This window comes from Equus asinus, chromosome X (genome assembly GCF_041296235.1).
Source record: "Equus asinus isolate D_3611 breed Donkey chromosome X, EquAss-T2T_v2, whole genome shotgun sequence".
NCBI lineage: Eukaryota > Metazoa > Chordata > Mammalia > Perissodactyla > Equidae > Equus > Equus asinus.
Window position 1 is genome coordinate 68,378,460 of NC_091820.1, and position 27,726 is coordinate 68,406,185.

Consider the following 27,726-nt stretch of genomic DNA (forward strand, 5'->3'; position numbering starts at 1 on the left):
CGTTAAGAGGATATAAAATTCAAATGTGAGTGTCCATAAATAAAGTTCTACTGGAACACAGCCACGTCCATTTGTGTACATACTGTCTATGGCTGCTTTGGGGCTACAACTGCAAGCAGTTGTGAATAGTTGCGACAGAGACCTTACAGCCCTCGAAGCCTAAAATATTTACTACCCAGCCCGGTACAGAGAAAGTTCGCCAACTCCTTGTCTACTATGAGCCAGGGACTGTGCTGGGCTTCCACGTCATGTGTCCTCTAATTTTCTCAAAACCTTTAGTATATCAAGTTATAGTATATTAAGTTATAGAGACCTGGAGAAATTATCTAGCTAATCGAGAACAGTCACATGTCTTATTTGTAAAATATTCAATTTATACCTTCTTTTTTAAAAAACAAAGGACCGTATTCTTTCCCTGCTTAAACACTGCTATTCATTCCAAATGCTTATAGTACTAAAGCTAAATTTTCGGAATCTAAGGCCCTTTGCAAATGCAACCTTCTGGATACATCTCATCACTTTTTCCCACCAGTCACCACCGAATTTCTCACTGTTCTCCAATTTTGTGCAGACACAAGCTAAAAATGACACATTCAAAAGATATTTAGTGTTCACTTCATTTAGGTCCCTTCTCCACCTTTCCCTTCTGTGCCTTTCTTCACTCTTCTTTACTTTCTTCATCGAATTGTCTACTATTACGAAATATAAAAGGAATGAAGGGAGGGAGGGAGGGAGGGAAGGAAACTGCAAAACACACACAGGTTTTATTGGGGAGAGGCATACCTCTTACCACTCTGGCCAGCCTAATTGGTCAAATCCTCGAGGGTAGGGTCGATTTTTTTTAACGTCGTCCAACATCGATTACGGGTTCAGTGAGCGGCTATTCAGTCATTGATTTCCCCCCTCCCCCTCTTCGTCTCCCTTGGGAAACCTGGAAAACAGACAATCTTCCCACGGAAACTCCTCAGGGGCGCTCGGAGATCGAGGCTGGCGCACTTGGACTCGCCCGGCGCTGCAGCCCCCACTGCGAGTCCGCGGGGTCTGGGAGCACCAGCCCAGCGCGGGCTGCTCGGCCCGGCACGCGCGTGCGCGCGGCCCCCCGCGGCCCCCTACCCTGCAGCAAGGGTAGCGTGACGTAATGCAACCTCAGCATGTCAGCCGCGCTATAAAGGAGGACGAGGCGGCGCGCCTCCCAGACGCAGAGTAGCTTGTGATTGGCTCGAGCTGCGGAACCTCGGAAACCCGAATGCGAGGAGGACCTTACGGACCCACAGCTGCCGCCCCCAGCAAAAATCCGGAGCGCGGCCCCCTGGCAGCGGCGGCAGCCGCGGCGGCGGCAGGTAAGGCGACTCCGGGGCAGAAAGTGGAGGCGCTCGGGGCCGCCGCTCTCAGTGTCGCTGTGGGAGGGGAGGAGAGGCTCACACCCAGCGTGGAGTGTAGGGCGAAGGGAACAATGGAAGTGGCGTCTAGTCCCTAAGCTTTCCCTCCCCCTCGGGCGCACGATTTTTCTCCTCAGCCGCGGCGGGGTGCCGGAGGGCTTGAGGGAAGGGAGTGTTTCCCCCTCAGCCGCGTCGCCTTCCCCTAGGCCGGAGCCCCTGGGGGCGAGAGCCGTCGTTGAGGCCGTCGGTGGTTTAGGGTGACGGGAAAATGGCGGAAAACAAAACGGTGAAGTGAAGAATGCGGCGGCCCCCTGGCATTTTCTCTCGGCGACCCCCCCATATGCCTTTCCCTCGCGCCCGCCCGCCGCGGAGGGTAACCTTGGAATGCGCGAGGGATGGCGGCGTTGGCGACGAGGTGGTACCGGAGCGGGCATTTTAGGGGATCGCGAGCCGTCAGAGCCTGGGGGGTGGGGGGGCGTGTGCGGCAACTGTCGCCTCCGCGAAAACACCACCATTTTGGTTCGCAGCCGTCTCCCAGGGAGCGGGGCAGCGGGCGCGGGAGGAGGTTGAGGGGCTGGGCAGCCCGCCATGGGCAGCAGCGGTGGCGACCGCTGCACCAAGTGAGAGGAGGGAGGAGGGGAGAGGGTGTTCTGTGGCTCCGCTCGGCCTCTCCGCGGTCGAGCTGCTCTTGTTCGCTTGAAGATCCAGCCGGGAGGCTGCTGGATGAGAGGGCACGTGTGTGCGTTCTGCTCGAAACGATTGCAACTTGGCGTGGTCGTGGGAGAGGGCGACTTCTGCGGGAAGAGGGTTGCGTCCAAAGCTGCAATAGTGCTACTTGCCAGGGCTCCTTTGTCTCCTGTCTCCGCAAATACTACTTTCGCATTCTCTTGCTCGGCCGCCTCAGGATTTCTCTTCTGTCCCTCACCCTATTTACCTCACCAGAAGCTTGATCCTGAAGGAGCTGGGTTTCGAGGAGACGGATAAGAGTAAAATGTTTTCGCTTTTCTTTTTCTGCTTGCTGCCCCCGTACGTTTCAGGAAAGGTGTTTACTGGAAGCCTACTTGGTGATCACCTCCATTCGATAGCGATGTGAGATTTACTTTTGAGGAGACTGAGAAGCCTCGCTCTCTTTTGGCTATTGAATACTTAACACACTGCTGTTCTCTTACCTCATTTATTATTGATCTTATTGAAACTTCCTGTATGGGGAAAAGGCGTTCCATTTGATTTCTTTGGTATTCCTACAGGGTGATACTTTCCATAATAGTTGCACTGTGTGTTAAAATTTTTACACTTCATTAAGTGCCCGTGCAGATTTTTCTCTATGGGTTTGGCAAGGATAAAGCTTGCCCTTGGTTGGGTCTCTTTCACTTTCCAAAATAAGATGTTGCTAGTGATTTTTAAAACCTGCTTTAGGGAAGATTATGCTTTAATTACGTGGTCGAATTCTCTCTCAGTTCAATAATGTTGCTAATATCGCAGTAGGTAGTTGTTTCTGTTGGGTTCCCTTCGGGTGCTTTTTAGATGAACAGATTTGAGCATATGAGCCCTTCCCGACCTCACCCTGCACAGTAAAGTGTAAAGAAAAATTCTCAGGTTGTGTAAGAGATTTGGTTTAAAATGTTTTGAAATATCTAATTTTGAATGTATTTTTACACTAGGTAAAGAGAACGTTTTCCAAAGAAAATAACATAGTTCAGAAAGAAAAATAACAGAAAGAATTTGCTGCAGATTTTGTTTTACAATATGTAAGAAAATCTACAGTTTCTTCAAGACTCTCATATTAAGGTGAATAACATATTAGTTAATGTTTTGCCTTATTTAATAATTAAACAAAATTAAGTGTTTAAAACATTTTAATACATTTCTAATTGTTCTGAGTTATGTGATAAAGCAAGCAATTACTCTAATTAAAGTTGAAATAGTACACTGTTTTTAATGTTAAAAATAAGTCCTTATGGCATTTTACTTTATCTCTGTGAACACACAGGTAGTTTATTGTGAACTCTCTTGGCCTCTCCTGACTTCATTTTGAAGGCAGAAAACAATGCGGTATTTGAAAAAAGATAACAAAATACAGCTAAGAATTTCTAAAATTTTGTAATTTTGCTCACACATAAAGTAATATCGTCTGAATCATTTGGTACTCAGCAATGTCACCTACTTTGTAGGGTTTTTATATACATGACTCAAATGTTAATAGAGGTTACTCTGGGAAACTCTCCTGCCACCTGTACACCTAAAGAACTTTAAGGCAAGGAAAAAAAATCTTAGTGATCTCTTGCACTTAAGGATGAATTAAGTTGTTTTACACAGCAGCTTTCTAAAACTTTCATTAATGATGTAACCTCATCTTTTGTGTAATATAGCCCAATTTATTTAACACCCCTAACTAAAAATGAGTTGAATATTTTCTAAAATTGACAGATGTTTTTGTTGATTTACTTGAAATCTAATGTTTGAAGGGGAAATACACATATGTTAATTGTAAGAGATATGTTGAGTGACAGCATCTGACTTTAGGTTCTGTACTATCTGGTGATCTTAAATATAGGGTAAGTCACTTGAAATGAAATAGATTGAGCTCTTGTTTTCAAAACTAGCATGAGGCTAACATGTCTTTATTAATCATTAATGGAAAAAATCAGTTGTACAGTTACAAGTAAGGTATATTCTGAAAGAAACAATTTGCTAAATGTTTGTATGTGATTGATCTTATCTCTACCATATTTAGGAAGCAGTCATGTTTCATGAGTCCTCAAAACTGTGAGACAAGAGAATGTAGTAGAGTGAGGCCAGAAGTCCTTACTGGCTCAAAGAACTCCAGGGAAACTGGGATAGAACATTTTACATTATAAGTAGAACCCCGGGAGCCAGAGGTGAAATACAAGTTTATCTGCAGAGCTCCGCTGCAGGGCTGATCTGGGTCTGGAAGAAATGGATGAGAACCACTGGATGAAATTCACTAATGCTAGACACCTGAGTCCTCTAGTAACGTATAAATATCCCAACTATTGTCTGTTGTCATCTTGTTCCTCTTTTTCTTCTTATTTTATAACCTATATTTTAACTGGAACCTCAGTGCTATGGTTTTGTCCTTTTGCTTGCTTCTATCACTTCCCTATGGCTCGTCACCCTTACTGTGTCTTATTCTTCATTATCTTTGGTTTACCTCCACTTGGCCCTTCTTTTATTTATGTTTGTCACATAAAACATCTAATCAAGGTTTTTGTTTGTTTTGTTTTCCTTTGTATTGAGATTTGCACACCTGGTTGAGAGGCATATTTTCAATGGCATTTTTTTCTCAAAACGACTGACTTTGGCCTAATGTATTTAAACTGTTTTTAAAACCATTTCTTTTACAGAGATTTGTGAATAAACTTTGCTAAGTATGGATTCAGGTGGTGGAAGTCTTGGATTGCACACATCAGACTCTAGAATGGCCCATACCATGATTATGCAGGATTTTGGTAAAGCATTTTCTTTGTTGTATTTTTCTTTCTTTTTTAAAAGTCGGAACATGCTAAATATCAAAACTATAATGAAGAAGGGTAGAATTAAAATGAAAAATTCTTTTGCTAAGAAAATACACTTGTAGGGCTTAGTTTCTTAAAGTGAAGTGATATGTCAGCAGTCTACTTAAAATCATTCTTAAAATTTTGTGGGAAGGTTGAGATAAGGAAACTTGGAATATAGTGGTGATATGTCACTGAAAATGTTGAACTCAATTTGCATAAATAACTGCTTCAGTTCTTGCATGTAGGAATAGTAAATTGGCTTTTTAAAATACATTTTAAGTTGCATTTTTAATAAAGCTCGAAAAGGAAATATTTAGTCATTTCAAAGAAGTTAGATGCTTATATAGTGATACGGGAAAATCATTCACTGGGTGATTATATTCTGATGCTATATCCTCAGAAAGTTGTTACTAATAGCATTACATTTTTCTTTTTTTAAAAAAAAAAATTCCCTACTTTTGTGGCCAAGTTTTTCGTAGTCATTTTGATGAAGATGCTGAGACTCCATTGACAGTCAACAAAGAAACTGAATTTGAGCAAGGTTAGTGAGGGTTATAGAAGAGGCAGAGGTATCTGAAGTGTAAGAGGCAGGCTTGGGGTGTGGTAAGAATTGAAGAAAAGATCAGAGTGAGAGTAGAAAAGACAAATGGTAAATTGGGATAAAAAGTAAACAGAAAACATGAGGTATTATGGAATTGTCAAGGATTAAGTTAGAGATGGGGAATTATAACTACATACATTGCTCAATTAAGAAAATGCTACTACTGTTTTCAGATAATATGTTATTTTGTCCCCCATTGTAAAGCCCACAGTAATGAGAGCCAGAAGAACTGGATTCTAGTCTTAGCAGTCCTATTAACTGTCTGTGTAAACTTAGGAAAGTTACTTGATTCACTTTTATGAGGGGATTGGACTGGAGAACATTTAAGGTCCTCTCCAGTTCTGTGATTCCTTGACATTTCTGTCTGATGAATGAAGGTGTGGTGTGTAGGTCAAGATTGAATGTGGTGGAGATCGAGATGACTGTGTAGTTAATTGATGAAATAGAAAGGAATCATGGATTTATTCTGCTCAAGTCAGAAGTGAGTCGTGTTGATTATGGATAACTTAGAAGTGATTTGGGGTGAAAAACAGTGCAGGAATAAATTCTAGAAGAAGCACAAAGGGCTGAAGAATAAGAGATTTCACAAAGAATTTTGTGAATGCTTGCTAGAGTTAGTTTTTAAAATACTGAGACATTTGAACTTCAGTATGGTAAATAAGTTTTGTTTGAAATGTGAACTTTAATTTTTACCTTTTAAAAATAAGGTATTTTAAAAATGGAAGTAATACAGGTTTTCTCTGTTTACTACAAAATGTTACCTACCCTATAGCATTTGGTAAAGTTCCAGAACCCCCTTCACTCCTGAAGAAGTTGCCTGTTAACAAGTAAAGCATGATTCCTTTGAAAGATTGAAAAAAATGTCTGATTGGTGCTGGTGAACATTTACTTGGTGTTCGTCTTACCTGCCTTTCCATCCTCCTCCTCAGTGTCTTGAGGTTTAATTAATCCCTTCTTACATCTAATACTTTATTATCTTTTAGTTGCTAGGGAAATAGGACATGCATATTGAAGTGTTTTTATGTACAATCGTATACCATACAATTTGCCCATTTTAAAGAATACAATTCAATGGTTTTTAGTACACTCACAGACTTGTACTCACCACTATGTAATTTTAGAACATTCTGTCATCATAAAAATAAAACATCACACTCATTAGCAATCACTCCCTACCCCCCTCCCCAAGACCTAGACAACCACTAATTGTTCTGTCTATGGATTTATCTATTCTGGACATTTCATTTAAGTGGAATCATACCATATGTGGCCTTTTGTGTCTGACTTCTTTCACTTAGCATAATATTTCATCAGTTGACAGACATTTGAGTTGTTGAAATATTTTTAATGCACTATAACACTTTTTTGTTTGACCTAAAGCTCTGTGTCTTAGACTGGAGTATCATTACCCTTGGAAGCATGTGATGATGTACCTGAAACCACAGGATAAACAGCACATCTTCTTGGAGTACCTTTCATTTGAATGGGGGAAAAACACATACACACAAATATAGACACTATTATACTCATGTAAACATGTTATTGGATAGAAAGCAAAATTTGTATTTGCTATTCCCTGTCTTTTTGTGAATAATAAAATGGAAAAGTTTGAGAACTACTTCCAGATTTTTATTGGTGTTTTCATAGTATCATTTAAAGCCTTTCTAAAATGAATTTAATAGAGTAAGTCAACTTATTTATACCACAAAGAGTTTGAAGCCACAGTTTTTTCTTATACAGCTGTTCATGATTCAACTGCCAAGTAGTATTTTGAGGTTATTGGTTTTTGAAAGGATGCATTCTTTTTAATTTCTTTTTTAATTTAATTTTTATGCTCTTTTAAATTTAGGCAAATAAACAGATAGCAACCAAATTGTTTCTACATTTTTGGTAAGGTTATTTTGCTGAATATCCAGTTAGATCAGAAATAGTTAATATGGGAAATGTTCACTCATTTGTGTTTAGGGATGATGTTGACCTAAAGTATTTAGGTTTGCATTTGTTTTTGGTAAATCAATTCTGAACTCTTAGAAGGCAGGAACTCTGTATTTTTTTGATGTTCAGTTTTGAGCTCAATTTCGTACATAGATGTTTTCATTCTTTGTGTGCTATTTTAAAAAATACAAAAGTGTCAAATAGGTCTAAACCTAAAGGGACTTTTTTGGGGGGGGGGTGAGGAAGATTGTCCCTGAGCTAACATCTGTGTCAGTCTTCCTCTGCTTTTTTTTGTATGTGGGGTGCCACCACAGCATGACTTGATGAGCAGTGTGTAGGTCCGTGCCCGGGATCTGAACCCGCAAACCTCAGGCCACTGAAGCAGAGCACCCGAACTTAACCACTACACCCTGACCCTAAAGGGACCTTTATTGGGAGGATTTTTGACAGTGACAATTTTAGCCCTGGTAATTTAGGTTTCTTCTGAAAGCAGCCCCCCTACGATTAGTCCCCCCCACCAATTAAACTTTCTGAGTTATAAAATTTCATTATAAATTAGATACATTCCTTCACTTTCTGCTAACATCAAGATGTACGTATTTGCAGTCCCGTAAATTGATGATATTTGTGAAACATCGAGTTTAGCATACACAGGTGGAACTAGCCAAGTACAATGTGGCACAGAATCTCTAAATTCTATAAGGTTCTTGGTTGGAACAGGATGGCTACTATATTAAGAATCTGAAACATTAATTCAGAAATTCATTAGACCAGTTTCTTTTGAAGGATATTTGAGATTTTTAGATTTACAACATTATGCTTTATGTACTAAGTTTGCTCATGTCTCAGTATGGTGGTTGTCCTTGGAATCTGTGGAATCTCTCTGCCGTTGAATTTAACAGTCGTTTAAGATTCTATTGCTGCAAAAATTCTGTGTTGCTTTGGAATTTAAATAGCAAAACAGCCTTAAATAGTGGACCAAGACACACCCAACAAATACCAAATTTTATGCTATGCCTCTGGTGAAATTCTAGGTATTTGCATTTAAATGAAATAACTTTAGTAAAATGGGAAATGCTTGGAATGATGACTTGTTTCTTACTGTTATCTGGTTATTGAATTGATTTCACAGTTTTTAAATGATTTTTTCTTATCATTTATAATTTGCTACCTAGTGAGACAAATTTTTAATGCCACTTAATGCTGCTTACTAAATGCTTTAAAATTTAAATGACTGACTATATGATAGGTCTTTTTACTCTTTCTCAGACTATTCCTTTAGTAGCAGCTCACTTGGTTAATTCTAAAAATCTCTTTAAAAACAGTCTAGAGTAAGTAAATTAAATAGAAGAAAGCCAGTCTGGAGTCAAACAATGAGTTCAGTCCCCAGCTTGATCCTTGGGCAAGCTTATTTAACCTCTCTAAACCATAGTTCCTTCATATTTAAAACGGAGATGATAACACTCATCTTATTGTACAGTCTTTCTGTGGCTTAAATGAGATATTATATGTAAAAGTATTAGCAGGTTGCTTGGAGCACAGTCAGTGCTAAATAACTATAGCTGGTGTATAGCTAAATAAGTGACTTTGTTTAGAAATTCAGTGGAATCTAACACATGAGCTGAGCTGATAAGAGAAAAGAGCAAAAATTAACAGGAGACGTCTTGAATCAAGGTGTGAGTAATTTGCCAGTACCCTATGGGGGAACTCGTCAATTCTTGGTCTAGGATCCTTGTGATTATTTAGTTCAGGGTAAACAAGCATATTTGGATTTGTTTTGGTTTATATCTGGTTTATTTTGACCTATAAGTTCCTACTAGAGTAGAGGCCAGGTGAACTGAAAAATGGAATGTCCCATGTTTTAAGTCTGACTTGTGAAAAGATTTTATAAAATATTAATTTTATTGTTTATATGCATAGAAATCCAATACTGTGAATTTTATAGGCTTAACATTAAATTTTTTCTAGGTAAAAACCACATTTCCAGTCTGGTTGAAAGCTAAATTTGAACTCCCACCCTCTCGGTGTCTCTAAAATGGTCAGTGGAGTAACAAGTGAATAGAAAGTACTTGTTTTGTACATACTCACTTTGTCTACCAGACTTTCAAGATTGAGGCTTTGCCTTTTGGGGTAATTTGGTGGTTTAAGTGAGAGTTGGAGAATGGTGGGAAGGATACGAAAGGGTTAAAAGGAAGATAATCCTGAAAGGCAGCTTTCCCCTCTCACCTTATTTTTTGACGGGTAAGGATATTAATATAGTGTCCACTGGTCTCCGTTCTAACTCATTAACTAACTTCCATAATGAATTGGTTAGTAATAGTGAGCACTGTGTAGCAAATGGCACTCTTTCAGGTATTACTTTATAGAAAGTGATCATTATGTGGAAAAGGCTTTGTACTGTATTTTATTTCATATGGGTAATTCTGTTATAACCTGGTCCACAAACTCTTACTAACTTGTTTACCTCCTCAGGGAGGCGGAATTTAACAGAGTTCCTTGTGAAGTGATTCTACACTCTTACAATATTTACAATGGGGGTAGGAGTTGGTGTTTACCAGGATGCTCAAGAAAAATGTTATTTAAAGCTTTGTTTCTGCAGTTTTACTAATTTAGAATTTAATGCAATTTAGAGTCCATATGTAGGATTTTTTAATCAAACCAAATCTTTGTCTAAAATGAGTCGTGCTTTTCTTCCTCCCAAATCAGGTATTAACAGATGCCTTCCACTTTTAAATGTAGTAATTCTTAGAAGATAAAGTAGTTCAAGGACTTTTGTGTTTATGATACATATTTTCTAATGTATTAAGCTTGTCTTATTTTATTAACTCACTTAATTTAATATATTAGCACCCTTTTATGTTTGTGTATCCTTTTAATTTTAATTTTAAGTTTTTGAAATACTGGACTCACAGGAAGTAGAAAAAATAGTACATAGATCCCATGTACCGTACCTTTACTCATCTTCCTCCAGTGGTGACATCTTATGTAAGTGTAGTACAATATCAAAACCAAGAAGTTAGCATCAGCACAATGCTGTTAACTAGACTACAGACCTCATTCACTTTTCACCATTTTTTTATATACATTTGTATGTGTGTGAGTGTATATAGTTCTGTGCAGTTTTATCCCATATATAGCTTCGTGTAAACACCACCACAAAGAAGATACAGAACTGTTACATCACCATGTATATGCTGTGCCAATATATTCACACATACACACCCACCCTTGGCAACTGCTAATCTGTTCTCCATCTCTATAGTTTTATAATTTTGGGAATGTTATATAAATGATTCCATTTATACAGTATTGTAACTTTTAGTAATTAGCTTTTTTCACTTAGCATAATTTTCTGGAGATTCATTCAGGTTGTTGAATTTGTCCCTTTTTTATTGCTCAGTAGTATTTCATGGTAAGAATGTGCCAGAGTTGGTTTAATTAACCATTCACCTGCTGAAGGACATTTGGGTTGTTTTCAATTTTTGCTACTACAAGTCATTGCTACTATGAGCTGTTATGAATATTCATGTGCAGTTTTTCATGTAAACATATTTTAATATCTCTGGGAAAAATGCCCTAGAGTGCAATTGTTGGGTTGTGTGGTAAGTGCATGTTTAGTTTTGTAAGAAACTGCCAAACTGGACCAAACTCAATGGGCTAGTGGTTAAAGTTTGGCACACCCAACTTTGGAGACCCGGGTTCAGTTCCCTTGCGCAGAACCATGCCACTCATCATTTAGTGGCCATGCTGTGGTGGTGGCTCTCATTAAAACAATTAAAAAAGAGGAAGATTGGCAACACATGTTAGCTCAGGGTGAATCTTCCTCAGCCAAAAAAAGAAACTGCCAAACTGTTTTCTAGAGTGCCTGCTCCCATTTTACATTCCCAACAGTAAAGTATGAAAGAACCAGTTTCTTCACATCCTCACCACCCTGTGGTGTTATCACTGTTTGTTTATTTTAGCCATCCTAACTGGTGTGTAGTGATATCTCACTGTAGCTTTTATGTTTTACTTGAAAGTAAAGTACATTATTTTTAAGGTCTTAATTTAGATTTTACTAACATTATTTTTACCCAACTCCACCCCAGTTGCTGGTTGGTGATGGTTCTTATTGCAGTTAAATTGTCAGTGATTTTTTAAAATAATAGTTTGGCCAGTACTATTTCATATTTTAAAAATATTTTATGCATGTAATATATTAAATACAGTATGTTTTTACATTTTAAATTTTTTATTGAGGTAACATTGCTTTATAACGTTATATAAATTGCAAGTGTACATCATTATATTTCCATTTCTGTGTAGACTACATCATGTTCACCACCCAGAGTCTAATTACCATCAATCAACATACACATGTGGGCTTTTACCCCTTTCACCCTTTTCCCTCCCCGTTCCCCTCTGGTAATCACCAGTCTATTTCTGTGTCTATGTGTTTATTTGTTGTTTTTATCTTCCACATGTGAGTGAAATCATACTGTGTTTGTCTTTCTCCATCTACAGTACTTTTAATTAATAAAATAACTTTACTTTTTTTGGTTAATTGTTTGTATTATAGTGGCTGGAATGGCTGGTACTGCGCATATCGATGGAGACCATATTGTTGTTTCAGTTCCTGAGGCTGTATTAGTTTCTGATGTTGTCACAGATGATGGGATAACTCTTGATCATGGCCTTGCAGCTGAAGTTGTCCATGGGCCTGATATCATCACCGAAACTGATGTAGTAACAGAAGGTGTTATTGTTCCTGAAGCTGTACTTGAAGCTGATGTTGCCATTGAAGAAGATTTAGAGGAAGATGATGGTGATCACATCTTGACTTCTGAGCTAATTACAGAAACTGTTAGAGTACCTGAGCAAGTTTTCGTGGCTGACCTTGTTACTGGTCCTGATGGACACTTAGAACATGTGGTCCAAGATTGTGTTTCAGGAGTTGACTCTCCCACAATGGTATCAGAGGAGGTTCTTGTAACTAATTCAGATACAGAAACTGTGATTCAAGCAGCTGGTGGTGTTCCTGGTTCCACAGTTACTATTAAAACTGAAGATGATGATGATGATGATGATGATGATGATGACGATGTCAAGAGTGCTTCTGAAGACTACTTAATGATATCTTGTAAGTGAAACATAAATTCCGTAATTACTTGGGAGATCGATTTATATATAACCTGGAAAGGGTTTCTGGGATGGGGCATCTATTCAATAAAAGTCATGAGGGTAGTCTTTGAAAATTAAATTTTTTCAAAGCTGTGTTGAGATGATTTTTTGAATTTGTTGATGTTTTTAATTTACTCAGTGAAAATTCATGCCCAAAATTAAGTAAAATAATGCAATTTATTAATATCTTAGACTAGAAACATAGATTTGGAAGGTTCAACAAGAATATTAACTGATACTAAATTTTAATGATAAATATATATATTTCAAAATGAGAAGTTTATTTTAGGCAGCCGCTGCTTTCTTTTTAATATGGCAGGTACTGGAGTTGTCAGTTCAGTTTTGCTTAGGAATTTAAGTATGCTATGTTAAGAAATGTATAATTAGTTTTTTTATTAAATACTTGAAAAGTAAAACATAAGCTCAGATTGTGTTTTATAGTTCTCCCTGTGTTTATTTTCTCTTTTTAAATATGTGTGTATATTCTATGCAAAAACACTTTAATATGTTTATTTCAGACTGCTTTACAGTGTCCTTAAGACATTCTGTCTGAAAGAGGAAGAGAGAAATATCTTGTTCCCAATTTAAGTGGTGGGTTTGCCTGAAGAGCAACAGTAATAAAAATCTCATGATAAGTTATTGATGGAGCTTGAGGAAGAAGTGGTTCTATTCTTCAGAAAATTTGAAGGGCTCATGCTGGAAGTAGTAAAGATTAAATAAAGATTTCACTTTTCCAGGGAGGAATTTTGATCTTTTCTTCTTAGATGTTTGGGGAGTGCATTGCCAGGTAGAATATGTGTATTTGTGTATAGAGTGATTGTATAAGTGTGTATCAGTGAATTTAAAACTAAAAACAAATTAGATTTATTTAATTTGTAAATATGATTCTGAAGTCTAGCATGTTAACTTTTTTCCTCTATAAGCATTTTTGAAGGTGAATATTTACAATGTTTCTAAGAGAATGATTTAAGCCACTAAAAGACTGCAAATGTTACTACCTCTTTTTAAATTGACGTGGATTACAAAAGCAACTCCATATTTATATCTTAGTCTGACATTAAAAAAAACAAAACTGTGGCTATGCTTATATAAAATGGTGTGGCAAAAGTTGGTAGTCTTTCTGTACCAAAATAAATTCAGTATGCCTTTAAAAGGATACTTGTCAAATTAAACTCTTTGTTATTTAAGTGGTCTAAAATGTAGACATCATATGTATTGTGAATAGTCACACCTTAACTTATCTTCTGTGATTTGATTCTGCAAAAGGTTTTTTAAAAAAAGTTACTAGAATAATATAATTTAGAATAGTTACCTTGATATTACCATATATGTCAAATTCAAAGGACTTCTTTCTAGTCTAATAGAATTAGACTGAAAATTATAAAGAACACTGTATTGCTTGAATAATATTGGAACTGCTATGTGGTCATTTTAGGGGGAATTTAGACTCAGAATTAATTAACTTTTTAATTATTAGTAGAGAAACAGCAAAAATTTTGTAAAGTCTCCTTAAAACTTAAGGAATTTGTTTTATTGTTTAAAATGGAATATACAATTATTCAAAAATTAAATATTGTTTTATAGCAACCATTTTTCCACCATCCAGATCCTTGGCCATTTTTATAATGGTTATAATACTCAAATTGGGACTAGTCTTTTTACCACTTCCGTTTATTTTATTTTATTCTATATTGATTTAGTTTTTCCTTTTTTTCCTTCATCTTTTAATCTTCATTTTCTTTACCTCTTCGTTTCTGTTGGCCATTGCATCTTTCAGAAAAAAAATTGCTTTAAAAGGCTTCAGTGTTAATTTAAAAAGCCCTCTTCCCTGTTTTTTTCCCCAAGATAGAGATTTTCAAAACATCTCAGAGATAAAGTTGAGGACTTCAAGCCAACCTTTGTCTTCCTCCTCAATTCCTAAATATTTCTCTAAGGAAATCTTATCAATAGCTGAGTCTTAGAGGTAGGAGTTTGTCTTTTCTCAGTGTCTTAGGTGTGTCTGAGTTTTTTTCTGCTTTCAGGCCAAACGTCACAATTCTTTATCTCACAAATTCTTTATCTTAGCAGACGGTTAGGCTCTCCCACTTGTGCTAAGTAACTTGGAAATTAATATAGGATAACTGTATCTGTCTAAAGTTATCCTAGGCACACTCTTCTTTAAAGATATCTAACACCCATAAGACATTTATGGGTGATGATTTCCTTTATGAAAAGCTTCACTGAAGGAGGGAGGTTCCTTTAAATAATGAACCAATAGAATGCATTCAAATTATTTTTTTAACCTCTAAAATCAGTTTATATTTCATTCAGGAACAATTTTGTATAAAGCAAAATATCTTGGTAGTGTCATTAGGGGAGATCTCATCAAACCTCGCCACTTTCAGGGATAAAAGAGAAAAGTTAACACCTTTGTATTTTTTTTAATATAGTGACAACTTTATCGAGATATAATTCACATGCCATACAATTCACCCACTTAAGGTTTTTAGTAGATTCTCAGGATTGTACAACCATCACAACAATCAATTTTAGAATTTTTTTCTTCACCCCTAAAAGAAACTCCGTACCCTTTAGCAATCACTCCCCCACCTCCATCTACCTCAGGCAATCACTTAGCCAATTTCTGTCTCTATAGATTTGTCTGTTCTCAATAAATGGAATCATATAATATGTGGCCTTTTGTATCTGCCTTCTTTCACTTAGCATAATGCTTTCAAGGATCATCCATGTTGTAGCATGTGTCAGTATTTCATTCCTTTTTTATTACTGAGTAATATTTCATTATATACATATATATTTTACTTATCCATTCATCAGTTGATGGATATTTGGGTTGTTTCCACTTTTTGGCTATTATGAATAATGCTCCTATGTGCAAATTTTTGTGCAGACATATGTTTTCAGATCTCTCGGGTATATACATGGGAGTGGAACACCTTTATAATTTAAATGTTACTAATTTTTGTTTGGTTCATCATTGTGAAATACAGATCCTTTCCACATTGTCTAACCCAATCCCTGTGGTACATCAATATACTCTATTCTGATAATATCATATCCACCATATAGTTTTGGTAAAGGTAATTAAAAAAAGGGTACAGTAAAAAGCCTACTTAGCTTTAAAAAGGGATATTATATTTTACATTTTGCTACAATGAAATTTTAATCAAATTGTGCCCATGGGCTATAAAAGAGTTAGCAAACTTTGCAATGTTGGCAAACAATGTGGTTTATTCTTTTATGTTATATTTAGCACCAGTAGGATTCTGTGGTGTGTATAATATTCTCTGCTTATTACTACCGGGGATGTCATGTGGGTTGAGAAACAACACTGTGGGACTTGAGTATTGCAAGGCGTACAACCAGCAAAAAGGTTAAACTTGAATTTTGGGTATTTTGAGTATTATCTGCATTAAGAAGAATGTTTGAGGATATATTTCTGAACTGAGTTGATTGCCCATAAAGTCTTTGTTAACTTTGTACTTTCTATAACAAAAGATATAGCCTAAATCCTGGTGAAGTTGATGGTTTATCTCTTAAAACTGCATACTAACATCTTTAATAACTTTGTCATCTTCTATAAACTTAAAATGCAGAACAAGTTTAGTTCCTCAGTACATTTCAAAATTGTTCATTCTCAGGAATCTAAGTAGAAAATAATTGATACGTTAAACTATGGACCTTAAGGACAAGTATCAATGGAATCAAAATAGCAACTAATTTAAATACTTAAAGTGAAAATTATGGTGCAAAACTATTGAGAAGTGACAAAAAATGTGTATTCTATATCGTGAGCTTTAATTTTGTGAATTACAGTTTTAATTCAGTTTAGCCCAGAAGGATCTGTGATTACTTTAAACCATTCAAATATAATGAAGCAGTATTTATCAAATGAGAGTATTTTTATTATTTCATTAACTTACTGTAAGTTATTCCAAACTAAGAAATTCATATTTTGGACACTTGTTGAGGTTTTTGTATATCCTATGTCTTTATTTCCAAGAATAAGAAAGTACTTTTTGTCTGAAAACTTGATTCTTTCAACTTTTTCTATGATCTCATTGTTTTATTCGACATATTTTAAAGAGAAGCTATTGAACCAGTGATATTAGATACTTCATCTTTTTTCCTTTCGTTTTAATGTATCTCGTCAAAAAAATATTTGCCAAAAAATGTAGTAATAGAATTAGGGTCTATGATGGAATGAAAATATTTAGTCTATTTATTTTGGCCATTTAGGTGCTTTCTTTCGTGGACAGACTATTTGAATTCTTGAATAGTATGGAATCATTTGTATTTAATCACAAAGTTAAAGTAGCTTTGCATTGTGAAAAGAACTTCTGAAATGTGTTGTTTTTCACCATTGTGAAGGACCAAAAGAATATTTTTGAAGTTGTATGTTTCAAATTTGAAACTGAGATAGGGAAAATCTAGACTTTGACCCATTTAGATCTTCTCGAAATTCGTTTTTTAAGTGTACTGAGTTAATAACTTTTTAATGTCACTTTATTCTGTTTTCAGTAGTTCTTGAATTGTTTACATGCCGTCAGAGGCTTCAGGATTTTGTTTCATATATGATTCTATGGTATTTGTAATAGGTATTTGTAATAGGGTGAGCATGTTTTTTTATTTAGATTACATTTCAGTTTTTATAGGGACAAGCACTGAAATAAAAAATGGTAGGTGCATATTAGGGAGAATATGTTGTTTAATATTTATGGTCAAAGAACAAAGTTTATTAATATATTCATTAATAGTTTGTGCATAGTATTCATTTGAAACTAATTGTTATCATTAAAGACTGCATAGCAGAGAATCAAAATTTTAAAATATGCTTAAAATCTAAGTAATATATTTTCAAATATTGTTGCTTTACTTTTGTATATGATTTTGAAGTAAAGCATAAGTTGGTAAACCTAGAATATACAAAATTTCTGTTTGAAGTTGTCTTCCATTGACTCAACAGAAATTGAGTATTTACTAAGATTTTATTTCTATAGTGATTTCTGAAAAGCCCCCCCCCTTTTTTATTTTGCTGAGGAAGATTAGCCCTGAGCTAACATCTGTGCCAATATTCCTCTGCTTTGTATGTGGGTTATCACCACAGCGTGGCTGACAAGTGGTGTAGGTCCGTGCCTGGGGTCCGAACCCGGGCCGCCGAAGGGGAGCATGTCAAATTTCACCACCACACCCACGGGTTTGGCCCCTGTTACCTGTTTTGTTTTAATTTTACATTTCATTTGTTAATTGGTTTTAGAAATACTGCTCTTTAATTTGGGAATTATTGTTTACGTGAGCTTTTTTAATGAGTACTATGTGTTTTGTGTTCTGATTTTTCTCTTATTAATTTTGATGTCAGGATTTAACTTAAAATATTGAACATGATGGAAGATTATTTAATCTTTTCCCAAACCATTAATTAAAGCTTTACGGTTATTAAGTATTTTGTATATGTAAAGTCAAATCCGTGAATAGGTTCTTTATATAATTGTGATCTTGTAGTATATCCGATCTCGTCTACTGTTTTTTCATGAAACATATCACTTTTAATGGTTGCATTATTGTTCATTAAGTGAATATAGTGGGTAGGTTGTTAACACATTATTTCATGTTGCACTTATGCTTAACACCCACTAAATGTCAATAATACTTTTTGAATGCAGTAGTTTCCTCTTTATGTTTTACAGTGGATGATGTTGGGGAAAAATTAGAGCATATGGGGAACACACCATTAAAAATCGGCAGTGATGGTTCACAAGAAGATGTTAAAGAAGATGGATTTGGTTCAGAAGTAATAAAAGTGTATATTTTTAAAGCTGAGGCGGAAGATGATGTTGAAATAGGTACAAAGACTAATTTTAATTTATTGCTATAATAGGAATTAGAATTTATTCTTTTCTGATGACTACTCTAAAATTGTCTTCAAAGTGCAGATTTTTTATAAGTTTCTTTGAGGATGGAATATAGAAAAATGTACATGAATATAAAACAGGAATGCAGAATATGTCATTCTTAGATTCTTTCAAACATGAGTAGAATATTACAGTTGAAATATCAAATGAGTGGAGAGGGTTTGGTTTAGAGTAGGAAATTATAATGAGTATTTAAGGGCAGGCTAGAGGCAGGCTGCTTGGATTTTTTTTTAATTGAGGTAACATTGCTTTATAACATTATATAAATTTCAGGTGTACATCATTATATTTCGATTTCTGCATAGACTGCATCATGTTCACCTCCCAAAGGCTAATTACCATCCGCCACCGTCCACATATGTCCTATCACCCCTTTTGCTCTCCTCACTCCTCTCTTCCCTTCTGATAACCACCAGTGTAATCTCTGTGTCTGTGTGTTTGTTGTTGTTTTGTATGAGTGAAATCATACAGTATTTGACTTTGTCGGACTTACTTCACTTAGCATAATACCCTCAAGGTCCATCCATGTTGTCACAAATGGCAAGATTTCATCTTTTTTTATAGTTGAGTAGTATTTCCTAGTTCTGCCGCTTAGGTGACTGGCTTTTGATGAGTTACTTAACCTCCTTCTGTCTCAGTTTCCTCCTCCATAAGATGGCCATAATGATAGCAACTACCTCATAGGGCTGTTGTGAGGAGTAAATAGGTAAATACAAGTAAAAGACTTACATAGTGCTTGGCATGTAAGTGTGATATTATTGTTAACATGTGTTATTTCTCAGTGATGACTGAAAAAGTGTAATTTATAAGAAAATTCCCGTGACACTTAGAAATTTATATTGGAATATTTTGGGGGAATAGTTTTCTAAAGGAAAATACTTCTTATATATCCTCCTTATTAATTTAGGGAATTATTCCATGATACTTCTCTATTTTGATACGTGTTTTAATTTTTAAGGTGGAACAGAAATTGTCACAGAGAGCGAGTACACCAATGGACATTCTGTATCTGGAGTGCTTGACCAGAGCCGAATGCAGCGGGAGAAGATGGTTTATATGGCAGTTAAAGATTCTTCTCAGGAAGAAGATGATATCAGTAAGAAAAAAAGGGCACTGTAGTGACTTATCAGTAGCCATCATGCATTCTTTTTAAAAAATAAAGCAATCTCAGAGATAAAAGCACTATTTAGGAACACAGGTCAAAAAAATAAGCCTGACCCCTTGCTGTAATTAATTTAAAAGGGAAGTGTTCTTTTAAACATTCATGCATACATGTATTGTTCAAATCAGCAAACATGAAATACTGTCTCTCACATACTAGGGACACAGAAATCAGCAACACAAGCTTCCTGACTTCAGTAGAGCCCACAAATATATAGGGAATTATTGAGAATCTACTTTGTGTGTGTTATTGGATATGTTTTACATATATTACCTCATTTAATTTTCACAACTCATCTCTGAGGTAGGTGGTATTATCCCTGTTTTGTGGAAGGAAGAAATGCTCAGGGAAGTTAAGTAATTGCCCGAGATCATTCCAATATTAAATGAGTAAGGTAGGATTTGGACTCATATCTGTCTAACTCTACTGCCAGTGTTCTTTTCACATGGCAGTGAACACTGTTGGCCTCTCTGGATTTAGCAGTGGAAGGGCTAAATGGTTGTTTTCCTTCTGGCACTGAGGGATTAGCTGAGTAAGTATTCTTCCAAGTCAAGCTGCCAGGATCTTGACTTACATCCTTTGATGATCTCTAAGTAGTTGCTGCTTAAGGTTTCTTGGGACTGAGTACCACAGGGTAAAAAAGCTTCTCAGATTCTTTTCTTGCTCTTAGTACCCATTTCCAGACAGTGACAGAACAAAGTCATTTTATTCTCTGCCTAATTTCTCCTCACCTCAGTGTAGCAGTGCAGTCCTTCTCTAAGTCTTCTTCTGTCGTCTTGCCATGCTGAGACAAAAACTATTTTGTTTTGCCCTATGAGAGCAAGAGTCTTTATTTCAGTGCATTACCTTGACAATGCTCGGTTATACCTATACTGCACTCTGATCCCCACGCTCAAATCTTCTTCCCTAAAAGCCATGGGGAGCTGAGTTCCAATCCCAAACATAAATAATATACCACAGCTGAAAATATCAAAATAAGTGAGTCTGGAGGGTTTGGTTGGAGAGGAAAAGAGTTAAATGAAATAATTTCTATTTGGTCTCTAAGTTTTTTTTTTTTTTAACTCGTTGGTCTGTAAAAGGGGCACAGTAGAAGGTAGGAGGCTGAGGCTTAGCTTAGCTGAAGCCACAGTTCCATGGGGATGTTGAAAACTTAAACCAATATCTCTTTCTAGTTAATTGAAAGAAAGGAAACTTAGGAGAAGAGGGACATTTTTTCTCCACATTTTTTCCACGTTTCTTTTATAGCGAGTAGAAGACCCCAGTATGTGAATCAAAGGAAAAGCATAAATTGAAACCAATTTTCTGTTTAACAGGTTAAATCTAAATGGATTATTTCACATAACATACACTGAGTAACCCTCTAGGTTTAAATTTTTTTACACTACTACTATATATTTTTTAATGAGTCTCACTTAATGCTTTTTTCCTCAGTAGGGTCTGAAAACTCTGCCTATTAAAGGGTGTCCACACATTCTTGAGCTCCAGCATTATATATATTATTTATATATATATAATTTTAATTATTTTTATTTTTAAATTTTTTTCAATTACTAGTATTTTTGACTATTTTTCGTTGCATGTACAGTTCTGCATTTAAGTTACAGTATGTGGGATAGCATGGGCCACTTTCTAGTATTGATTTTATGGGAAATGCTTTTTGAGTTCCAAAGAACTATCAGGCAGAATTATGGAATACAACCCTTTTAATAAATTTGTAATGCCCAATAGACTGTAAAATCAGTCAGTATATTTCAAGCGCACGTTTTGTCTAATCTTAAAGTCATTTTCATAGAACTAAGTTCTAAGAGGAGAAGAATTTTAATAAATCATTGTCTCCTAGTGGCACTAGCCTCCAAAGTGCCTAATGTTATTTTTAAGTTAACCAAATTGAAATCTCGAAAGTTGAAAGATTTAAATTGTTTAGAATTTTTTACCCATTTATTAAATATTGGGGGTTATAAACAAGCAATTATTTCTAAAATTTAGGTTGCGCTGAAATAGCAGATGAAGTTTACATGGAAGTCATTGTAGGGGAAGAGGAAGGAACTTCTCTCCCTGAGACTCAGCTTGAGGACTCTGATGTTAATAAAACAGTTGTCCCTGTTGTCTGGTCTGCGGCATATGGTAGGACACTGGCATTTTTTCACCTGATAAGTACATAACATATCTATTTGATCAGCCTTTAGGTCATTAAATATGCTGTGCTGATGCCCCCCATGAGTTGGCTAATATTATAAAATGTTTTGCTGTGGACTGGTTGATCTCTAGTTACTTACCTGATTTTCCTATCACATATCTTGTGTTACTTAAGATAAACCTTGCTTAATGCATTGTGTTTTTCAGAAGGATTTATTTTAAATCCTACCTGTAGAAGTGAGTGCCATTAAAAAGTTTCTTCTAAAATAGAAATTTCCTTTGAAAATTGATCCTTCCCCTTTTGGAAAAACTTATTTCATGTATTAACACCACAAATAATAAGATTTTTGGGTTTTGAAAAGGAACAGAAATCCAGGGGTGCTCTTCTAGAAAATATGTAATACAAGGTAAATTTATCAAGTTATTTTTTCCTTTATATTTTAACTCATTCCTACTTAATTTACAAGGTGGTCCAGGTATGCTCTTTACTTTGAAAAATTTTGGTGTTCAAATTCATTAATCTTAACTTGCTTTTTCCAAAGGTTCATTCATTCAACAGTCATTTATTGAGCATCTTCAAATTTGAGGGTACTCTGCAGAAATATCTACCCAGTTTTTATTTTAAAAGTAAGATTGTTCTATGGGCCAGCCCAGTGGCATAGTGGTTAATTTCACACACTCTACTTTGGCGGCCCAGGGTTCGCAGGTTTGGATCTTGGGTGCGGACCTACACACTAATCATCAAGCCACGCCATGACAGCATCCCACATACAAAATAGAGTAAGATTGGCACAAACGTTAGCTCAGCAACAGTCTTACTCAAGCAAAAAGAGGAAGATTGGCAACAGACATTAGCTCAGGGCCAATCTTCCTCAGCAAAAAAAGTAAGATTGTTCTAGATGTTAACAATTCCAAGGATGCTGACAGCAGCCCTTATTTTCAGTAGGTGAAATTATCTAATCTATGAGAGTGGAAGAACTCAACAAAAAAAATTTTAATCCAAGGAACGGTGGTCAAAGTAAGATTTTGTAGATTAAGATGTGATCCACTAGTACTCATTATACTTAGTATATCAGTTTTTAATTACTCTTTTTTTTTTTTAGGAGATGAAAGAAGAGTTTCCCGAAGGTATGAAGATTGTCAAGCATCAGGTGAGAGAGCATTATATGTGAGATGTAGGTTAAATAGCCGGTTTTGTATATTGCTCAGTAAATGAAAAGTATTAGTTTGTGTATATAGACACATATGTTGGACTCTTACTTGCCTAGTCATATCTGATCTAGTTAGTTACATAAGAGTTTGCCTCTTTGGGGAATTGATTAATTTATATACAGACATAATGTGTGTTATTCTGTGAACGCACTTTATTTTAGATTTACCTCAAGATACAAATATTGGGAAACTTACCACATGTGCCATAAAAGGTTGCTATGGAAAAAATTATAAAATAGAAATTATTTTGACAGAAAAGTAAAAATTATCCATGATATCAACCACGTTAATGTCTTCCTTGGGGAGGAACTGTTTTCTTAATTTCTATGGCAACCAGTAGATTTATATAACTGTTACATAAAACTATGTGTCAGCTTAACTTTTTCTTTTCTAGTTTTAATACACTCCGTATAGTGTAATTCCATGGTTGATAGTTCTTTTTATTTTCTTAAGCGAGGAGACTTTTTCTCATGATAAAGTGTCTGACTGCTCTGTTTCTACCCTTTGAAGGTATTTGACTCTCTAAATTTAAATGTAGATTTCAGAGGAATTGATAAAAGGCATTTATCACAGCATATGAGCTAAACAAATTTTGTAGGTCTACATTTTTTAACTAAACTGCATAACAACAGATTTATGAGAACTGAGATTTTGTTAAGTACTTTGTTCTATTTACACTGATCCCACTGAAATTGTGGTGAATTGCCTGCTACATCTATCTTAACCTTTAAAATCAATCTTAATACTTTTCACATTAGGTAAACTATTCTAAGGCATGTATACAACAGATCTGTTGTTTGTTATGCATTACATATGGTCACCACGACTATATTGGTTCATTGAGACATGTACATTTGTTTGCTACATCTCTAATTTTAAATTAATCAGCCTTCATTGGTGAGAAATTGATTGGATGCCGAGACTTTGTTTAGGGTCATAAAATTCAGTTTCTTACATTATGTTCACCTTATCAGTTTATTCCTTTAGAGTTAATAAGTTAGGATATTTTGAAGTTGTTTTCGTGTGGTATCCTATTTAAAGTGTTTGCATATGCACATGTGTGTGTTTATGAGTGTAAAGGAGAGAGAAAGAGAAAATGGGTATACTTTGTGAAATTTAGTACTGCAGTGGCAGCTATGTCATCTATGGTAATTCGTCTAACCAAAACCAAAAAAGTATAAATATATGTAGTTTAATTCTATATTGATTTTTTTTTCAGGAAATACTTTAGACTCAACATTAGAAAACAGAAGTAGTACAGCTACACAGTACCTTCAAATTTGCGATAGCATTAATACGAATAAAGTACTTAAACAAAAAGCCAAGAAGAGGAGAAGGGGAGAAACCAGGCAGTGGCAAACAGGTAAAATACTAATATTTTGCTTTATGAATATTATAACGATTTGAAATGTGGAAGTATTTTTTTGCAATCAAAGAAAAAAAGTCAGTTGTTTATAGTATAGTCTACTCCCATGTACCTGTTTGTATTTGATCTAAATAGTTGGATCTTTTTAAGTGTTTGATACTTAATAAAACTATGCTTGTTTGTTCTTTACCAAAATGATGTTTGTAAAGAGAATTTTCAGTTGGTTTAACAATAAAGGGTCTTGTTTCTAGTTTACAAAGTGCATGTGATAGAACATTTTGGGAGGTAAGTAGTCTTTAGTAGAGTGCTGTTCATTACTTTTTAGTGAGCTACTTCATCATAAATTGCTTTTAATGTATATTTTATCTTATAGGATTTTATTCCACTAGTAAAGTTCTCACATTGTGAATGTTAGCTGATTTTGGCGCCCTTGATGTAAAACCCTTTAAAACAGTTCAGCCAAATGTCACAACTTCCCCTATTTTTTTTCTAGCTGTCATAATAGGCCCTGATGGACAGCCCCTGACAGTATACCCTTGCCATATTTGCACAAAAAAGTTTAAATCCAGGGGATTCTTGAAAAGACACATGAAGAATCATCCTGATCATTTGATAAGGAAAAAATATCAGTGTACAGATTGTGACTTTACAACTAACAAGAAAGTGAGTTTCCATAACCACTTAGAAAGCCATAAGCTTATAAACAAAGTTGACAAAACCCATGAATTTACAGAATACACACGAAGATACAGAGAGGCTAGTCCACTGAGTTCAAATAAACTTATACTAAGAGACAAGGAGCCGAAGATGCACAAGTGCAAATACTGTGACTATGAAACTGCAGAACAAGGACTGTTAAACAGACATTTACTGGCTGTTCACAGCAAGAATTTTCCTCATGTTTGTGTTGAGTGTGGGAAGGGCTTTCGACATCCATCTGAACTCAAGAAACATATGAGAACCCATACTGGTGAGAAGCCATATCAGTGTCAGTATTGTGTCTTCAGGTGTGCAGATCAATCAAATCTGAAAACTCATATTAAGTCTAAGCATGGTAACAATTTGCCATATAAATGTGAGCATTGCCCCCAAGCATTTGGTGATGAGAGGGAGCTTCAGCGCCATCTGGATTTATTTCAAGGACATAAGACACACCAGTGTCCTCATTGTGACCATAAGAGCACCAACTCAAGTGACCTTAAGCGGCACATCATATCTGTCCACACTAAGGATTTTCCTCACAAATGTGAGGTCTGTGATAAAGGTTTCCATCGTCCTTCTGAGCTCAAAAAGCATAGTGATATCCATAAGGGTAGGAAGATTCATCAGTGTAGGCACTGTGACTTTAAAACATCAGATCCATTTATTCTTAGTGGTCATATCCTTTCAGTTCATACTAAGGATCAGTCATTGAAGTGTAAAAGGTGCAAGAGAGGATTTAGACAACAAAATGAGCTCAAAAAGCATATGAAAACACACACTGGAAGGAAGATTTACCAATGTGAGTATTGTGAATACAGCACTACAGATGCATCTGGCTTTAAACGACACGTAATATCAATACATACAAAAGACTATCCACACAGGTGTGAATTCTGCAAGAAGGGATTCCGAAGACCATCAGAAAAAAATCAGCATATTATGAGGCACCACAAGGAGGCTCTTATGTAATAAGATCAGTATAAAGAAAGAACCTATTTAGAAAATATGATAAACTACATGGGAGGAAATTTTCACAAACTATTTCATCTGGTTACAAAGCTTGATATTAAATCATAACTTTACATTCTTTGTATTAAAGATCTTAACATATTTGAATTAACAGGGGATCACATAGCCCTTTGAAAATTACTTAAAGAATTTAAGAAACACCATAGAATGGTTGTGTAAAAACTTCTTAAGTGTCTATTTAATAGTCTTATATGCATAATTAAACTACAGAGGGGAAGAGCAAAGACAATGACTTTATTTGGCTGATCATACTAGAGACAAATGTTCCTGAAAAGGTTATACATAATTGAGGACTTTAGCAATGCTTTGCTATGGCAAGCAAGCCTCACTTTTATGCAATTTTAGAAATGGGGTGGAGAAATAAAATGTAGTCATCCATCAATCATTTCGTCATTGAGCCTTTTTATATGGTACTTGGAAACTGAATTCCAGAAATGGCAAAGTTTTGTGTATTCATTAAAAGAATTTCACCAGAAAACAGGTTAGATTAATTCAGTACTATTAAAAAGAATTTCAAAGCTGCTAAGATTTTATCACAGGATAGGATGTTTAAAATAGAGCATTCTGTGCTGAAGTCTAAGGATTGAAGTTCCCTTTTTTTCTGATGTTCAAGTTGATTGTTGTTCAGTATGGCATATATGACAAAAGTATATTTGAGTCAAATGTGGCTTTCTAAAACAGATGCAACAGTAGTGTTGCAAACAAAGTTAGCACTATATTTCTTAATGATCTAAAGATTAAATTGAGAGAACACAGTTTTCTTAAATATTATAATGTTTAGAGGTTTTTTTTTTTAGGACAGTCTTAGCAAGTATGATTCTTCTACTCTTACTTGCTCTAATGTTTAAAGGTGCAATTTTATGCCATTATTGAAGATTTTGATTTTTAAAATCTATATACCATATTATTAACATGCATTTTCAATATGAGACAGTATTTATGCGGTATTTAACAAAACACTATGCTGCCAATAGAGTTTGAAGGTGGATATTCAGTTTACAGTGTATAAATTTAAATATGCATCCCTTTAACAACGCTTTGTGTTAGCATGCTGCAAATCAAAATGGCGCTTAATATAAAAAGCTGGTTTAGGGAAATTTAATGAAAATTATGTTCATAAACGTAATGCATATGACGTGTACTTTTAAGTTTTAGTTGCTTCATGTTTACACTCAGCTGTTCAACATAATTAAAATGTAATTTTACTTCATGCTATATTGTGGCTTTGTGTTTCAAATAATGTTCACCTTTATGTTTTTGCACCAGATAAGAATCAGTTCCTTGAAAATAAATTTTTTATCTTTCTTAACTTGAGAATACTAAATTTGGAAAATCTAAAATTGTGTGTTATGTGGCTGTAAATGATGTACACGCTGTAAAATAAAATTGTCACTGTTACGTGGGATTATTATTTCTAAATGTTACTCATTGAAATGAGCATACAATAAAAAGCATTTATTGCACTTCAAGGTTTTATGAGTTTATTTAAAGTAGTGTTGTAATGTTCATTCTATATTAAAAGACTTTTCACTTGAAATTGCTCATATGCAGTTTGGTCCGCAATTTAATGTCTTGTAGAATTTTGTGCATTAACAACAACATGAGCTAGGAATT

The 27,726-nt window shown here is 35.4% G+C and overlaps 2 protein-coding genes across 10 annotated transcripts in view; one reads left to right on the forward strand and one right to left on the reverse strand.

The window, feature by feature from the left end:
* Positions 1–1,086, reverse strand: part of SATL1 (spermidine/spermine N1-acetyl transferase like 1) — a 123,238-nt gene extending 122,152 nt beyond the window's left edge. For both annotated transcript variants that reach the window (XM_044763512.2, XM_014827512.3), the window contains exon 1: positions 784–1,086. The gene's annotated coding sequence lies outside the window, so the exon portion shown is untranslated. The remainder of the gene's footprint in view (positions 1–783) is intronic.
* On the forward strand, positions 941–27,575 carry ZNF711 (zinc finger protein 711). 8 transcript variants are annotated; one of them, XM_014827505.3, is made up of 11 exons: positions 1,138–1,340; positions 3,041–3,167; positions 4,114–4,370; positions 4,745–4,849; positions 11,992–12,552; positions 18,281–18,436; positions 19,464–19,601; positions 21,654–21,791; positions 22,907–22,954; positions 24,235–24,378; positions 24,875–27,575. In XM_014827505.3, the coding sequence occupies exons 4-11, from the start codon at positions 4,771–4,773 to the stop codon at positions 26,050–26,052; spliced, it is 2,442 nt and encodes an 813-aa protein (XP_014682991.1). In that variant the 5' UTR covers positions 1,138–1,340; positions 3,041–3,167; positions 4,114–4,370; positions 4,745–4,770; the 3' UTR covers positions 26,053–27,575. The 8 variants fall into 8 exon arrangements, with proteins under 8 accessions (XP_070359018.1, XP_044619083.1, XP_014682991.1 ...); XM_070502917.1 differs by lacking the exon at positions 21,654–21,791 and having other exon boundaries at positions 941–1,340; XM_044763148.2 differs by lacking the exon at positions 4,114–4,370 and having other exon boundaries at positions 949–1,340.
* Positions 27,576–27,726: the final 151 nt, after the last annotated feature.

Bases quoted from the DNA above. Each gene is read 5' to 3' on its own strand.
- ZNF711 (XM_044763148.2), top strand. From the start codon at position 4,771: ATGGATTCAGGTGGTGGAAGTCTTGGATTGCACACATCAGACTCTAGA. The intron at 4,850-11,991 runs GTAAAGCATTTT...TTTGTATTATAG, and splicing joins CATGATTATGCAGGATTTTG to TGGCTGGAATGGCTGGTACT. The intron at 22,955-24,234 runs GTGAGAGAGCAT...TTTTTTTTTCAG, and splicing joins TGAAGATTGTCAAGCATCAG to GAAATACTTTAGACTCAACA.